The 18704-nt window shown below is 42.8% G+C and overlaps 1 protein-coding gene across 1 annotated transcript in view; it reads left to right on the top strand.

Moving 5' to 3' along the window:
* The window catches only part of LOC126214880 (uncharacterized), a 127782-nt gene extending 122600 nt beyond the window's left edge, over positions 1 to 5182 (top strand). The window contains exon 4 of the mRNA XM_049941526.1: positions 4760 to 5182. Coding sequence (XP_049797483.1) covers positions 4760 to 5046 — 287 coding nt within the window. The 3' untranslated portion in view covers positions 5047 to 5182. The remainder of the gene's footprint in view (positions 1 to 4759) is intronic.
* Positions 5183 to 18704: the final 13522 nt, after the last annotated feature.

Here is an 18704-nt window from a genome sequence, read left to right as displayed (position 1 = left end):
AACAGACGCCACAGGCAGACTGAGTGCAGGAGGCAGATGAAACTCGAGCAGTAGGCGGAGCGAGAGTCACGTGACAGGCCACGCGACTTTCAGCCTTATTGCATTCGTTTTATTGTTTCACCACTACTAGTCCGGTTTTTTTCTAGCCACACCTCGTATTACTTCACGAGTATAAAGAGGTAGTTGTGTTCAACAAGAACGAAATTTTCTGAATCCGTGCTGACTATATGTCAATAAATCGTTTTCTTCGAGGTACTTCATAATGTTCGAATACAGTATATGTTCTAAAACCCTACTGCAAATCAACGTTAGTGATATGGGCCTGTAATTCAGTGGATTACTCCTAGTTCCCATTTTGGGTATTGGTGTGACTTGAGCAATTTTCCAGTCTTTAGGTACGTATTTTTCTGTGGGCGAGTGGTTGTATATAATTGCTAAATATGGAGCTATTTTATCAGCATACTCTGAGAGGAACCTGTGATCATCGGGATCTGTCTGAATGGTCGTGATACAGTTTTTAATATCATTCCAAAAACTTAGTGTTGTTGGTGTTATTGCTTCTTGACATATCCTCCAACATGACACGTTTTCCGCAAGAATGGATGACTTGGAGGAGACATCATCATCATTCTAAAAATGGCTGCCCATCAGTGGTTTCACTAGATGACATATTGGTAGAGTACAGAGAAGAAGTAGCGTGTGTGACCTTGGTTCTTAGATACAGGGTGTTTCAAAAATGACCGGTATATTTGAAACGGCAATAAAAACTAAACGAGCAGCGATAGAAATACACCGTTTGTTGCAATATGCTTGGGACAACAGTACATTTTCAGGCGCACAAACTTTCGAAATTACAGTAGTTACAATTTTCAACAACAGATGGCGCTGCAAGTGATGTGAAAGATACAGACGACAACGCAGTCTGTGGATGCGCCATTCTGTACGTCGTCTTTCTGCTGTAAGCGTGTGCTGTTCACAACGCGCAAGTGTGCTGTAGACAACATGGTTTATTCCTTAGAACAGAGGATTTTTCTGGTGTTGGAATTCCACCGCCTAGAACACAGTGTTGTTGCAACACGACGAAGTTTTCAACGGAGGTTTAATGTAACCAAAGGACCGAAAAGCGATACAATAAAGGATCTGTTTGAAAAATTTCAACGGACTGGGAACGTGACGGATGAACGTGCTGGAAAGGTAGGGCGACCACGTACGGCAACCACAGAGGGCAACGCGCAGCTAGTGCAGCAGGTGATCCAACAGCGGCCTCGGGTTTTCGTTCGCCGTGTTGTAGCTGCGGTCCAAATGACGCCAACGTCCACGTATCGTCTCATGCGCCAGAGTTTACACCTCTATCCATACAAAATTCAAACGCGGCAACCCCTTAGCGCCGCTACCATTGCTGCACGAGAGACTTTCGCTAACGATATAGTGCACAGGATTGATGACGGCGATATGCATGTGGGCAGCATTTGGTTTACTGACGAAGCTTATTTTTACCTGGACGGCTTCGTCAATAAACAGAACTGGCGCATATGGGGAACCGAAAAGCCCCATGTTGCAGTCCCATCGTCCCTGCATCCTCAAAAGTACTGGTCTGGGCCGCCATTTCTTCCAAAGGAATCATTGGCCCATTTTTCAGATCCGAAACGATTACTGCATCACGCTATCTGGACATTCTTCGTGAATTTGTGGCGGTACAAACTGCCTTAGACGACACTGCGAACACCTCGTGGTTTATGCAAGATGGTGCCCGGCCACATCGCACGGCCGACATCTTTAATTTCCTGAATGAATATTTCGATGATCGTGTGATTGCTTTGGGCTATCCGAAACATACAGGAGGCGGCGTGGATTGGCCTCCCTATTCGCCAGACATGAACCCCTGTGACTTCTTTCTGTGGGGACACTTGAAAGGCCAGGTGTACCGCCAGAATCCAGAAACAATTGAACAGCTGAAGCAGTACATCTCATCTGCATGTGAAGCCATTCCGCCAGACACGTTGTCAAAGGTTTCGGGTAATTTCATTCAGAGACTACGCCATATTATTGCTACGCATGGTGGATATGTGGAAAAATCGTACTATAGTGTTTCCCAGGCCGCAGCGCCATCTGTTGTTGACAATTGTAAATACTGTAATTTCGAAAGTTTGTCTGCCTGAAAATGTACTGTTGTCCCAAGCATATTGCAACAAACGGTGTATTTCTATCGCTGCTCGTTTAGTTTGTATTGCCGTTTCAAATATACCGGTCATTTTTGAAACACCCTGTAACTTCCTGTGTCTCTTCTTCTTGACAACCACCAGCAAGCAGGTCACGAGGATTTGGTGGTATGCTCCTTCGACAGTTTGCTCCTTCTGAGCACATCTTGTCTGCACCATGACATGCCATTTCCAAACAATATCCAGCAGAACATTGCCCTGGTTGGGCCTTCGCCTTTTTTAGTGGTAATGAGTCCCAACGCTTCCACTGCTTGGTTTGTTCCTGTGCTTTCAAGTCGTAACAACCGTCAACTCTTCCCCAGTGGTTAGGCGGCTGAAGAAGCCACCTCGACTGGCCTGACACAGATGCAACTATTACGTTGCCATCTCAGTTTTATAGGCCTGTTGAATGGGTTTGAGCAATCGTGGAACCTAGTGGTGGACGACCTTTCCCATGTTCAGAATGTCGACCAAGACGTTGAAAAGTGATCCCTTACTTACTTTCATTCTTTTCACTATTGCGCCGATTGCGATGTGCCTTTCTTTTGAGCACCAGATCTCTGCGCTTCCACTGCGATTCTCGATTCTTCACAGAGACTTTTCTGCCACTTCTTTCTTCGTTATTCAGCCTTCTCATCTATGTAACCACAGCGTCATATGACTACACTTCCGCCAACACAGCATGAGTTGTTGCAGCCTTGTTTCCCTGCACCGCACTCTGCTTTATTAGTGGACTGTGGGCCACAGTTTGTGGCCCATTATTAGCGTTGCTCGGTCTAGATTGCAGGGGCCGCGTTCGATTCCCGGCAGGGTCTGAGATATTCTTTGTTTGGGGACTTGGGTGTCTGTGGTCTCCCAATCATTTCATCTCATCTTAATGGACGAGCAATCTTCCTAAAGTCGTGTCGAATGGAAAGACTGCCTCTAGATGGTTGAGCAACTCGAGATGGGGCCTCCTGGCTGATATTGCCACACATTTATTACTGGGCTACGCCATTTTGTTTTGCTTGCTCTAGGGGCATTCGGAGGTACCCTTGCACCAACGTTTCATTGTGTACCAATACTGCAGACTTGTACCTCCAGACAAACAAAAAATGATTACTCGAATTGATTTTTTCTTGGTGGTGATTAGCTTTTTATGACCGCCCCTGATGCTATTTTTTGTGAAACCACTTGAGCTCATGACGACTCTCCATTTTCCTTCCAGTTCGGCTACTGACACCAGCACGAACACATACGCCCATAGATGATGGTTGGCTACGTGCTGATATTGTTGTTTTTCGGTCATGGATCTTTATGCATACTCTGTCGTTTCGAGACTGCCATTTAAGCTACAGGCAAAAATACAAGCACATACTTATGTTGGTCGTCATGGGCTACACAGTGGTGTTGTTGTTCCTTGTATTGCCTGATCTCATTACGATTAACTATGATGTTTCCAGAACGCCACATATGTATCGGTACCAGAAAGAGCACGTCTTACTGCTGGTGGGGGTGCGCTACACGGTGACGTCGTCGCTCCTGGTCGCACTTGGCTTCACAGTGACTGTCTGTAACATTTTCATACCACTGCGTACATCAATCCCGCGTCCGGCCATCCTGATTTAGGTTTTCCGTGATTTCCCTAAATCGCTCCAGGCAAATGCCGGGATGGTTCATTTCAAAGGGCACGGCCGACTTCCTTCCCCGTCCTTCCCTAATCCAATGAGACCGATGACCTCGCTGTCTGGTCTCCTTCCCTAAAAACAACCACAACCACCACTGCATACACTACCACAACAATCACATGTTCCCGCTGGTGATAATGGGCTAGTCGTTGTTTCTGGGGGCACTGGACTCCACGATAACTGAGTATTCTGTTTCCACGTCGCCACATACACTTCTGGTACTAGTACAACCACTTGTTTCCACTGGCGGTAATTGGCTACAAGCTGATACTGTTGTTCCTGGTACCATCTGATCTCATGACACGTACCTGTTTTTTTCAGGTCATCAAACATGCATCAGCTCCAGTAAAAGCACATGTTCCCACTGTTAGTGATATCATCATTCCTGATGGCATTGGGCATCATCATGACTGTGTGTTGTTTGTGGGCTGCCACATATGCTACTGACACCAGTACAAACACATATTCCTGCTGTTTGTGATGGGCTATATGATGATTTTGTAGTTCCCAGTAGCAACAGACCTTATGATGACTGTGTACTGTTTCCAGGCTGCCGCACACACTACCAGCACAAGAAACTAGCATGTGTTCCCACTGGTGATGACTGACTAAATTGTGGTGTCGTGGTTCTTGGTACCAATGAGATTCATGACCATTGTTGTGTAGTGTTTCAAGATCGACACATATATTTCTGGCATACATTCCCACTGGCACTGATGGGTTGCATGGCAATGTCGTAGTTCGTCATGGCACTGGAATCTGTGATGACAGTGTGAATTGTTTTAGGGCTGCTTCGAAATACTGTCGGCACCAGTACAAGCACTTGTTGCTGGTGGTGGTGGTGATGGGCTACATGGTAATATTGAGCTTCACGACCTTGCCTGTTGTTTCCAGGTCGCCGCATACGCTACCGGCACCAGTACAAGCACATGTTCCCGCTGGTGGTGATGGGATACATGGTGATGTCGTCATTCCTGGTGCCGCTGGGCTTCCAACTGATGGCCGTGCTGTCAGGCAAGGCGCTCCTCCTCAGCAAGATGGCGCTCGCCGTGGCTGGAATGGCGGGCTTCAAGAGGCTGTTTCTGGGTGGGTTGGGTCCGGAGTACCCGGTAGCGCCACCAGTACTGCACCACGAGACGTACCCGATCTACCACGAGCACCATGCCGCCTTTGCCAAGTAGTTGCTACCCAGGGCACGTGACTTGTGTCTCAATGACTTTACTATATGAGACAAGGAGACCAATAGGTCGAAGAGACTGGATTGCAAGTTATCTCACCGAGGTGATGCTGAGAACGTAGTACTGGAGGTATACAAGCACCAGCAAGTTGAAAATTTGTTGTAAACTGAACTATTTTTCAGCTGTAGCCTGAGCTGTGGACCACATGGCCCAAAAGGTATATTGATTAATAAATGTTGGCTCTACCTCAACCTCAATAATGTGTAGTCAAAGACAAAACACCTGACTCTTGTACACCATCTATGCTGGGGCAGTTGAGACAAGTCAGTAGCTGAGACCCGAGTTTCTCCTGGCCTATACAACTTTCAAATAACTTCCGGGAATTCAGCCAGGTAACACTTTCAGCGACCGCCGATATTTCGGCGGGAGAACACCCCGCCATTTTCAAGGCAACCTACAACGGACAGGCGACGTACACAAGTGCCACCAAAGATGCCCAAAGTCAGAGCTATCGATAGTGAGACTACGGATTCGCAGGTGAGGTAGCATTGACTCTGTCCCTCTGTTTTTTGACAAGGGAGAGAGCCGGATTCCAAACAGAGTTTAAACAGAAACCTCCATCCCTGTTAACGAGGTTGCTCGCTAATTTAATCTCAACTGCCTCCCTAATGACACTGTCCCAATAGCTGGACGTGCATGCCAGTATGTCGGTGTTATTATATAACATGAGGTGACCAGTATCCAAGCAATTTTCGGCAATAGCAGATCTACTTGGCTGCTGTAATCGTGTGTGCCGTTTATGCTCAGTACATCGGTCCTCCACGGGCCTGATAGTTTGACCAATATATGCCATGCCGCAGCTACAAGGAATACGATATACACCCGTCTTACGCAGTCCAAGAACATCCTTAATGGAACAAAAAAGCGCTCTAATTTTAGATGGAGGTCAGAAAACACATTTCACATCGCATTTCCGTAAAATACGACCGATCTTGTTGGACGTGTTCCCTACGTAAGGCAAAAAGGCAGTAGACTTAGGTGTTGACTCAGAATTATCATCAATCACCCGATTGATGATAATCTTTCAATTAATCAGTACTCCACTCACTCAATCTTAGAGATATCATGGGAGACAGTAATCCTTTTCTACCACTCTTCCTGTGCACCCTCTCAGCGAATTCTTTCTACTTTTGTTTGTAGGAGACCTTCAGAGCACCACAGACCCTGTAAACAGGATGCCACCAGATAGTTATGTGGCCTGCCATAATCGACTTTTTCCGTGCTCATTTCTCATTTTGCTCGTACTTCTAGACGATCTGTTTAGCTACTGCAACACATACACACAAAACATTAGAGCACATTATTATAATTTGAACAAAATGAAATACTTAACTTTGAAATAATCCATGGACACAGGAATGTCATGTGTATTTGTTACTGTCTATGGACACTAACGTATCACCTGATAGAGTACAACACAATAGTCTCTTCTCTCGATGTCCAGTTGTCCATAAGCCTTACTACAAAGAGAGAATGTCAAATTAAACACCTTTCAGCCGCGTAAATTTGCAAATTGTTATTTTATTGGGCTATTGGTGGTATATTACGCCATCGTCAGGCCCCTGCCCGACATGTAGCAAGATTCCAACCTCTTGTCCATTCAAAATAGAGGCCAGTTCCAATGACGGGTATTAAAGGATTTTTGAGACAGCGATCACTTCACACATTCACCTGCCCACCATGTTGTTGGCGTGCACAGCACCATAACTCAGTGATTAGTTATTATCATTCAGTGATCGTAACGAACATTGCACTCGCTCATATTGTATGATTTCTTTGTTGTGTAGACAGACTTTTGTCAGTTTCCTGTAGGGTTATAAGTTTGTTGTGTGTTGTTTCATGGCCATTTTACAAATGACCTTGCAGCATTCAGACATAATAAGCAACATTTTAATAGTAACGTCATATCATAAAGCAGGCTGAGGGCATAATGCCCACAGTAGCAAAACAAAACAGCAAAACACACACACACACACACACACACACACACACACACACACACACACACACACACACACAGCTTTCGATACATGCAAGCAAGGTGTGCCCACATTCATCGTAAGTAATCACACTATTTATATTTGATATTCAATTAATTCTGGTGCGTTACTATGCTTGTATGTGCTCTTGAGAGTACGCTCTTGCTTGAAAGTAGCTAGCTTATTTAATAAAATGGCATGTCATTCTTTAAATTTATCGTGACTGACGTGCCTACCTGCAAGAAGTCAGTTTTAGATATACAAAATAATTTGTATTGAATTAATACATCACTGTGAGACCATATAGGGAAACTGACAATCAAAAACCGTAATTATAATCTTCGTAGTTTCGAAATACCTGTTGGAGGAATATAACGTGAAAACTTAAAACAAGTGCCAGAAAAGGTTTAACAGTTCGAATGGCATCAGATCTCGTCATGAATTAATCTTTTAGTGACTACATCTGGGACTGCTGGACTGTTGTCTAAATAGACATCAAGTAGATGCACATATGAATTTAATTTTTTACCTGAGATGAGAACAAGGTCACTAAAGAGTTCATGTAGCACACACGAATTCACTAACAAATATTAAAATTCCCACCACAGTTGTTTTGATGTAAGGCTTTTCCACAACTTCCTATTAAATGTGCAACCTGTCACTGCCTACACAAAGAAAGTAATACGCATGGAACTACCTTTTCACTGAAGATGAACATCACACAACGCAATTTACTTCATTCATGTATTATTCATTACCCTATTAAGAAACTTTACAATTTCTATAAATTTATTTTAACTTCTGAATTCTACCCATTCACCTCTCTTTTATGACTACTTGTATTGAAAGTATTAACTGACTGACCAATGCTTCACTTTTACGACGTTACGAATGTAACAGAATGCACATAAATAAAACCTCAACATAGTACCTACAAATATAAAATGTGTAACTACAAATCAAGTGTCAAACTTCCCCTTTATTGTTTTGAAAACTATTTGGTAGAATTGTAATGGTGACTACAGCTTCTAGGATGTCGCAATTACTGATGCATAAAGTTGGCTCTTTAACATTTAAATATACTCTTTTCAACAAATCAGTGCAGACTGCATTAACAACACAAGCTTAACTTGAGTAATGCCTACATGTACCTGTTTTGCTAAAATTTAAGCTGTGCTGCAGACCTAGGAGGGTCTTCAGCAGACGAAATTTTGCATGCGCGATTTAAAATTGTGGACATCGTCCTGATCATTAAATGCACTTTTTGAAACACCTATGTTAACAGAGAGTTTCATTGACTGTCTTGAGCGGCCAATTGTCCTAATTTTGGGCTAGATTTTACATCACTAATCCCAGAGGTGTTCATGTTTAATTGCTTACCTTTTTATACCATAACATCAAAATCTGAACAAAAAAATTTAAATTTTTGATTTAACTGTTAGAATATTAATTGGTACACGCTTTTACTATTTTATATAACTGTAAACAATAAAAACTGAGTGTAATAAGTCTTACAAAAAAACCTAGTAGTGCATATCCGTACTGCTTGCACAGACACACATTCCTCATCATGGATGCGTAAGATTTACTAAGTACAACAATTATGTAACTAGAGAAATTACCAGAAACTGCAAAGGTGAATTATGAGCTAGTCCAGAGAGCAACTTGGTAGTAAGCAAAACAGCATAGGAATAAGTAAAATTTCCACTTGTGTTCAAACTCCACTGACAGAAATATACCCCTCTAAGTACATAAGTTTTCAATGTGGTCATTTTTATCTTGATTGTAATTATCTTTCAGATAGTTATCCTACACTCATAAATTTCTGATTGTTTGTATGACACAGGAAGATGAACAGTAGTAAATAAAATTTTTATTTTCTTTCAACTATTATATTTTAACTCATTTTCTATACCTTACAACATGCCCTGCTACAGATGGTAGCCAACGTTGTGTAAACATTCAACTGTACTCCTGAATTGTAAAAAATGAAATATAAATAATTATGTAGTAAGTTAAAATTAAAATAATCTTTGGAAACAGTCTCATGAAGATGCAGCTTTACAAATATAATGAATGTCCAAGAGTTCAAAGTCTGAATTGATTTTGCCAGTAAACACGTAACTATTAGAGCACACTAATAGTTGTAAAGTCCTTATGAAACAGAGAAAAACACTATTGCTGTCAGTTGAATCAGGTCAATCAAATACTAATAATAATAGAAAAAATAATAAATTTAGGTAGCTCACTTACCAAGACGAGTAATTTACTGTTTCGAAGCACATTACAGTATGGCGTTTATAGGGGCCAATTGTGTCTACATTTTTACTGTAATATTCTCGAAGAGAAAATAATGGTTGATCTCAGATAATTTGTTTAGTGAAGGAGCAACAGAGAAAAAAAGACTGTAAGAAATTCAAAACCCTCACGCAGAGTGTCTTTGGATTATTAAGATCGCTACGGCGAAGATTATTACTATCGCAAACTTCTGAGATTTAATTGATGTGATATTAGAACGTCAGGACAAAGACAGGGCTATTGTGCACCCGCTTAGTAATTATTTGACGTATTTGAAAAAAGTTCTTAAAGCATTTATCAATTATTTATTTTACAGAACAGTTTTTGAATAGCATTGTGCTACATTGCACCCCTTCCTTTCTTTTCATGCTTACCAGTAACAATAGCAACAAACTTTAAAAAAAATACCTTTATGCTAACTAACATGGTTGCTGCTTTGCTACAATAGTTTCAGTGTTACCCCAGACAACAGAAATGCTTTGGATATTTGCCCATGACAACTTCATTATCGATCCATGTCTTCTCTGGAATTTATGATCACTATAGCGCTAAAAATTCTAATAATAGTTTAAAATAAGTCTGAAGGTGTTAAAAAGTTTATTAGCTCCTAAATTAACTACGGATGGCCACCATTAGCGATCTTTTGTTCTGCACTGCCCTCAAGAAACTTTTACGTTTTATTTATTTATTACCTTTTGGTGTAGATACTGTGCAGCTAGCACGTTAGTAGACAAGTGTTACATTTAATGATGAAAACAGGATAGTGGAAGTCATATAGAAACATAGGTGATATCGTAACAACACTTCATGATAACAGGAAAAACACACACACACACAAATTTATTCTGAAGTGATATTGCAACATCATCTTTTGGTCCTGCAATGGCTTCCAGAACGAAAGAATGACGCGACATGTAGTCATATCACCATCACCTTAGAAGCAGACCGTCCTATGGTATAGCAGTGTTGAGTAAGAGTTGCTCCAGGGCACCACAGAACCTCTATAAACACAATGCCAAGGAATGGATGTATAGCAGAACCTAGTACAATTTTTCGGGGCGCGATCCTCTTTTTGTACATGCACGTAGAGTACCTTGCCACTAATTTGCTCTTACAGTTGAGGATGCGCTAAGCACACGTTTGCAGTTTAATTTTTTTTCATTTGAATGCTTCTAAACACAATTATTGTTTCAGAATGATGCACTTACATAATTTAGCTGCAGTCTTATAGTTCGTATCGAAATCTCTTCTTTCACTGCCAGGAATGTTTGAGAGACTACTAAAATCCAAGGAACTGGGTTCTCATTGTAGTAATGAAAATCGAAGTTTCGCTTGTATACATATCTTCAGATTTTTACAGTTTCAGCTTTGCTGTCCAATTACAATATCTTGCAGTAGAAGGATTTCAAACTTTCTGTTAAAATTGACTACCATCTTTCCACGAGGCCACCACAAGAATTTTTACAAAAGTGCTCCACCTTGGAAGCAGCCACACTAATTTCTGTCTAAGAACTGCTGCTTCACAGGTATGCACCAGGCAGTGTCGGTTTAAAGGCAGAGTAAGTTAACACAAATCAGTAACTTTATACAGTACTGATTGCTGTAATTTACAGAATTTTAATGTAAGTAAATTTTAAATTTAGTGCATTGCATCAAATAACATCATGTATTATAATCTGAATGAACTCGTCACTGTTACGTTTAACCCATTAGTTCGAATTTCAGAGCATAGAATGCAAAGTTATAAGTAAATGTTTGATATTACCGCCGCGCGGGATTATCCGAGCGGTCTGGGGCGCTGGAATCATGGACTGTGCGGCTGGTCCCGGCGGAGGTTCGAGTCCTCCCTCGGACATGGGTGTCTGTGTTCGTCCTTAGGATAATTTAGGTTAAGTACTGTGTAAGCTTAGGGACTGATGACCTTAGCAGCTAAGTCCGATAAGATTTCACACACTTTTTTGATATTACTAAACAAATTACTCTGTTCCCAATGATTAAAAAAACTAAGTAACGAGATTGTCATATACTGTCTCTTGGCTTCAGTCTTGAGATTTTTAGTCAACGTTTATTTGATGATTTTTTTTCTTTCTTTTTTACCTTTCGCGAGCACAAGTGACTGGAATTGTCAGTGATTCACACTGAGTTGCTGGTGGTGGACTGTACTCCAGCCTGTGGACTTAACCACTCTTATTACCGCTGTGGTACTCCCCAAGCCACCCGCAACCGTCGTTCGCTGCAGCTTGGCCATCCAGGATCCGTTCACCTTTAGGCTTTCTTCTTCCTTTTTAAAACTGTTGACGTTTCTATGAATTTCTATTGCTTCTCTGAACAAACGGCCGTGATAGCCCTTCTCCACAGAGGGAACCGGCGTGTAGACGAATAGTATTACGAGGTCGGTCTCACGCAGCGTGGGCTCCGCCGCGGCCGATTTCTCAACCTATTCCAGCCTGCAGTGAAGCTTGTATTCGGCGATCTTCGTGATGATGGATCGTCCAGTTATACGTGGTTTATTCCCGACATCGCGAGTGGATTCCTCTTGTCTTGTCCCAATCTGAGCTACTCTCTAATCTTCTAGGTCGGATTTTACACTACTGGTCATTAAAATTGCTACACCAAGAAGAAATGCAGATGATAAACGGGTATTCAGTGGACAAATATATTATACTAGCACTGATATGTGATTACATTTTCATCCAATTTGGGTGCATAGATCCTGAGAAATCAGTACCCAGAACAACCACCTCTGGCCGTAATAACGGCCGTGATACGTCTGGGAATTGAGTCAAACGGAGCTTGGATGGCATGTACAGGTACAACTGCCCATGCAGCTTCAGCAGGATACCACAGTTCATCAAGAATAGCGACTGGCGTATTGCGACGAGCCAGCTGCTCGGCCACCATTGAACAGACGTTTTGAGTTGGTGAGGGATCTAGAGAACTGGCCAGGGCAGCAGTCGAACATTTCCTGTATCCAGAAAGGCCCGTGCAGGACCTGCAACATGCGGTCGTGCGTTATCCTGCTGAAATTTAGGGTTTTGCAGGGATCGAATCAAGGGTAGAGCCACTGGTCGTAACACATCTGAAATGTAACGTCCACTGTTCAAAGTGCAGTCAATGCGAACAAGAGGTGACCGAGACGTGTAACCAATGGCATCCCATACCATCACGCCGGGTGATACGCCAGTATGGCGATGACGAATACACGGCCGGCAGGGGTGGCCGAGCGGTTCTAGGCGCTACAGTCTGGAACCGCGCGACCGCTACGGTTGCAGGTTCGAATCCTGCCTCGGGCATGGATGTGTGTGGTGTCCTTAGGTTAGTTGGGTTTAAGTAGTTCTAAGTTCTAGGGGACTGATGACCTCAGACGTTAAGTCCCATAGTGCTCAGAGCCATTTTTTTTTGTGCAACTTTCCAGTCTTTAGATATGTGTCTTTCGTCAAGCGAACAGTTGTATTCGATTGCTGAAAATGGTCCTATTTCATGTGTATACGACCAAACAAAACTAACTGGTAACAATCTGAACCGGAAGACTTATCTTTATTGAGCGACTTCGGTTGCTACCGTGCACCGAGGACATCTACCTCTAAGTTACTCGTGTTGACATCTGTTCTTCGTTAAAATTTTGGAATATTTGCAGCACCTCCCCTCGTGAACGAGTTTCGGGATACCATATTTGGTAGCGCTGTTGCAGTGGGTCTGCCGTCAGTAACAGCCGGACGGATTACTTTTTTTTCTCTGCTTTTGTTACCTCACTACGTCGACTCTACCTTTTAACTTCACATTCTTTCCCTCTCCTCTCTTCTCACCACACATCCACTCCTCCGTCTATTATTTCACTTCCGTACCATCATCCAGCACCCACTCTGCCTGCTGTAAAAATCCGATCCATGCGCCCAGGCTGTTGATTTTCAAAAACGTCCGTTTTGGAATGGGCGTTTTCCATGTGTAGCATAATTGCACCACTCTCTATGTGATTCAGTCGCTCGTCGCCTCTCTCTTCTAGAACGAGGTATGTTTGTCAGAACAAGACAGTACGAGTCTGTGTTGCTGCGAGTGGAGAGCTTTGGCCGGCTTCAGCCAATAGGAACGCAAGGCGGTAGAATTCGGTTCTGTTTCATCACGTTTCCCCGTAGAAAGAAACCACTTCTTTCTTGTTCGTCGCACGAGGCGGCACGTTTAGCAAATAGTTAGGCAGACATTCGTCTACAGTCAATATGAACGAATTGCATTAGCAAACATCAGTATTATGGTTAGATCGCAGCTAGCCGCAAGCATTGGAATTGTATCCATATGATTAAGAGCTACCATAGAAGTCTGGTTAGTTAAAGTCTTACAATTTTCCTATGTGTTTTGTGTGCAGATTTAACATACAGAAATCGGGTCTTTGTTTCCATTTTACTTGATTCAGAATGTGTGGTGATCTGAATTCCCCTAGTGTTAGCCATCTGTAAACTCAAGCGACTTATAAAAAGCTTACGTAATAAAATGGAACACCTGGAGCCGTCCTTACTATGTTGTTTATTATATGGCTACCAGTTTCGGTGCTTAAGTACACCATCTTCAGACCTTGACTGACGCTGATTGGTTTAGGCCTCAAGATTGTTTTCTGAAGCACCGAAACTGGTAGCAATATAATAAATAACATAGTAAGGACGGCTGTAGTTGTTCCATTTTATTACATAAGTGAACGCTCAAAGTCCTTCAGACCTCCATTCTGGAGGATAGACATTCAAAAACCATAAATACCTTTTTTCGCTTATGCCCAAGTTTCAAGAGGGTTTGTGATACACTGAAGAGCCAAAGAAACTGGTACACCTGCCTAATATCGTGTAGAGCCCTCGCGAGAACGCAGAAGTGCCGCAACACGACGTGGCATGGACTCGACTAATGTCTGAAGTAGTTCAGGAGGGAACTGACACTATGAATCCTGCACGGCTGTCCATAAATCCACAGGATTACGAGGGGGTGGAGAGCCCTTCTGAACAGCACGTTGCAAGGCATCCCAGATACGCTCAATAATGTTCATGTCTGGGGGGTCTGGTGGCCGGAGGAAGTGTTTAAACTCAGAAGAGTGTTCCTGGAGCCACTCTGTAGCAATTCTGGACGCGTGGGCTGTCGCATCGTCGGGCTGGAATTGCCCGTATCCGTCGGAATGCACAATGGACATGGATGGATGCAGGTGATCAGACAGGATGCTTACATACGTGTCACCTGTCAGCGTCGTATCTACACGCATCAGGGGTCTTATATCACTCCAACTGCGCACGCCCCACACCACTACACACCCTCCACCAGCTTGAACGATCTCCTGCCGACACGCAGGGTCCATGGATTCAGGAGGTGGTCTTCATACCCGTACATGTCCATCCACTCGATACTATTTGAAACCAGACTCGTCCGACCAGCCAATGTGTTCCCAGTCACCAACAGACCACTGTCGCTGCTGAAGGGCCCTGGCGACGCAGTCATCAAGCGTACACGAGTGGGTATTCGGCTCCGAAATGGTTCGCACGCTGACACTTGTTGATGGCCCAGCATTGAAATCTACAGTAATTTGCGGAATGGTTGCACGTCTGTCACGTTTAGCGATTGTTTTCAGTTGTTTTTGGTCCCGTTCTTGTAGGATCTTTTTTTCCGGGTGCAGAGATGTCGGAGATTTGATGTTTTACCGGATTCCTGATAATCACGGTACACTCGAGAAATGGTCATACGGAAAAATCCCTGTGGTGTCACCGCCAGACACCACACGTGCTAGGTGGTAGCCTTTAAATCGGCGGCGGTCCGTTAGTATGCGTCGGACCCGCGTGTCGCCACTGTCAGTGATTGCAGACCGAGCGCCGCCAGACGGCAGGTCTAGAGAGACTTCCTAGCACTCGCCCCAGTTGTACAGCCGACTTTGCTAGCGATGGTTCACTGACAAATTACGCTCTCATTTGCCGAGACGATAGCATAGCCTTCAGCTACGTCATTTGCTACGACCTAGCAAGGCGCCATTATCATTTGCTATTTATCTTGTGATGCATGTACCGTCAGACCGATGTTCACCAATTATGGATTAAAGTTAAGTATACCAGCAGCTACGTACGTTATTGGCTATATTCATTACCTTGTCCTGTTCCAGACCTCACGCCAGCCTGCGTGAGCTTAAACGCGTGCCTTTCGGCTTCACCTCCTAGTGGCTTGGCTGTCTTGCCAAGTCACAACAATCCCCTCTTCATGTTTACCTCGGAGATGCTGTGTCCCATCGCTCGTGCGCCGACTATAATACCATGCTGAAACTCACGTCTTGATAATCTGCCATTGCAGCAACAGTAATCGATCAAACAAGTGCGCCTGACATTTGTTACCTTATATAGGCATTGCCGACCGCAGCGCCGTATTCTGCCTGTTTACATATCTTTGTATTTGAATACGCGTGCCTACACCAGTTTCTTTGTGCGCTTCAGTGTATTACTCCTTTTGTGAATCTGAAATGTTGTTCAAAAGGAATGTTGGCTACTCTTGCTCGATGTCTATTCATCGACACCAAGGAAAGTTGTACATTTAATCCAGTGGTAAATTATACTGTCTATCTATTGCGGTTGTTGTTGTTGTGGTCTTCAGTCCTGAGACTGGTTTGATGCAGCTCTCCATACTACCCTATACTGTGCAAGCTTCTTCATCTCCCAGTACTTACTGCAACCCACATCCTTCTGAATCTGCTTAGTGTATTCATCTCTCGGTCTCCCTCTACGATTTTTACCCCCCACGCTGCCCTCCAATGCTAAATTTGTGATCCCTTGATGCCTCAGAACATGTCCTACTAACCGGTCCCTTCTTTTTGTCAAGCTGTGCCACATACTTCTCTTCTTCCCAATTCTGTTCAATACTTCATCATTAGTTATGTGATCTACCCATCTAATCTTCAGCATTCTTCTGTAGCACCACATTTCGAAAGCTTCTATTCTCTTCCTGTCCAAACTATTTATCGTCCATGTTTCACTTCCGTAGATGGCTACACTCCATACAAATACTTTCAGAAACGACTGCCTGACACTTAAATCTATACTCGATGTTAACAAATTTCTCTTCTTCAGAAACGCTTTCCTTGCCATTGCCGGTCTACATTTTATATCTTCTCTACTTCGAACATCATCAGTTATTTTGCTCCCCAAATAGCAAAACTCCTTTACTACTTTAAGTGTCTCATTTCCTAATCTAATTCCCTCAGCATCACCCGACTTAATTCGACTACATTCCATTATCCTCGTTTTGCTTTTGTTGATGTGCATCTTATATCCTCCTTTCAAGACACTGTCCATTCCATACAACTGCTCTTCCAAGTCCTTTGCTGTCTCTGATAGAATTACAATGTCATCGACAAACCTCAAAGTTTTTATTTCTTCTACATGGATTTTAATTCCTACGCCGAATGTTTCTTTTGTTTCCTTTACTGCTTGCGCAATATACAGAACCCTGTCTCACTCCCTTCCCAACCACTGCTTCCCTTTCATGTCCCTCGACTCTTATAACTGCCATCTGCTTTCTGTACAAATTGTAAATAGCCCTTCGCTCCCTGTATTTTACCCCTGCCACCTTCAGAATTTGAAATAGACTATTCCAGTCAACATTGTCAAAAGCTTTCTCCAAGTCTACAAATGCTAGAAACGTAGGTTCGCCTTTCCTTAATCTTTCTTCTAAGATAAGTCGTAAGGACAGTATTGCCTTACGTGTTCCAATATTTCTACGGAATCCAAACTGATCTTCCCCGATGTCGGTTTCTACCAGTTTTTCCATTCGTCTGTAAAGAATTCGCGTTAGTATTTTGCAGCTGTGAATTATTAAACTGATAGTTCGGTAGTTTTCACATCTGTCAACACCTGCTTTCTTTGGGATTGGAATTATTATATTCTTCTTGAAGTCTGTGGGTATTTCGCCTGTCTCATACATCTTGCTCACCAGATGGTAGAGTTTTCTCAGTACTGGCTCTCCCAAGGCCATCAGTAGTTCTAATGGAATGTTGTCTACTCCCGGGACCTTGTTTCGACTCAGGTCTTTCAGTGCTCTGTCAAACTCTTCACGCAATATCGTATCTCCCATTTCATCTTCGTCTACATCCTCTTCCATTTCCATAATATTGTCCTCAAGTACATCACCCTTGTATAGGCCCTCTATATACTCCTTCCACCTTTCTGCTTTCCCTTCTTTGCTTAGAACTGGGTTTCCATCTGAGCTCTTGATATTCATACAAGTGGTTCTCTTTTCTCCAAAGGTCTTTTTAATTTTCCTGTAGGCTGTATCTATCTTACCCCTAGTGAGATAAGCCTCCACATCCTTACATTTGTCCTCTAGCCATCCCTGCTTAGCCGTTTTGCACTTCCTGTCGATCTCATTTTTGAGACGTCTGTATTCCTTTTTGCCTGCATCATTTACCGCATTTTTATATTTTCTCCTTTCGTCAATTAAGTTCAATATTTCTTCTGTTACCCAAGAAGTTCTACTGGCCCTTGTCTTTTTACCTACTTGATCCTCTGCTGCCTTCACTACTTCATCCCTCAGAGCTACCCATTGTTCTTCTACTGTATTTCTTTCCCCCATTCCTGTCAATTGTTCCCTTATGCTCTCCCTGAAACTCTGTGTAACCTCTGCTTCTTTCAGTTTATCCAGGTCCCATCTTCGTAAACTCCCACCTTTTTGCAGTTTCTTCAGTTTTAATCTACAGTTCATAATCAATAGATTGTGGTCAGAGTCCACATCTGCCCCTGGAAATGTCTTACAATTTAAAACCTGGTTCCTAAATCTCTGTCTTACCATTACATAATCTATCTGATACCTTCTAGTATCTCCAGGATTCTTCCATGTATACAACCTTCTTTCATGATTCTTGAACCAAGTGTTAGCTATGATTAAATTATGCTCTGTGCAAAACTCTACCAGGCGGCTTCCTCTTTCATTTCTTAGCCCCAATCCATATTCACCTACTATGTTTCCTTCTCTCCCTTTTCCTACTGACGAATTCCAGTCACCCATGACTATTGAATTTTCGTCTCCCTACACTATCTGAATAATTTCTTTTATTTCATCATACATTTCTTCAATTTTTTTGTCATCTGCAGAGTTAGTTGGCATATAAACTTGTACTACTGTAGTAGGCGTTGGCTTCGTGTCTATCTTGGCCACAATAATGCGTTCACTATGCTGTTTGTAGTAGGTTACCCGCATTCCTATTTTCCTATTCATTATTAAACCTTCTTCTGCATTACCGCTATTTGATTTTGTATTTATAACCCTGTATTCACCTGACCAAAAGTCTTGTTCCTCCGGCCACCGAACTTCACTAATTCC

Source organism: Schistocerca nitens, chromosome 12 (assembly GCF_023898315.1).
Source record: "Schistocerca nitens isolate TAMUIC-IGC-003100 chromosome 12, iqSchNite1.1, whole genome shotgun sequence".
NCBI classification, from domain to species: domain Eukaryota; kingdom Metazoa; phylum Arthropoda; class Insecta; order Orthoptera; family Acrididae; genus Schistocerca; species Schistocerca nitens.
Note: the sequence above shows the minus strand (reverse complement) of the source record. Positions and strands in the feature narration are given on the sequence as shown.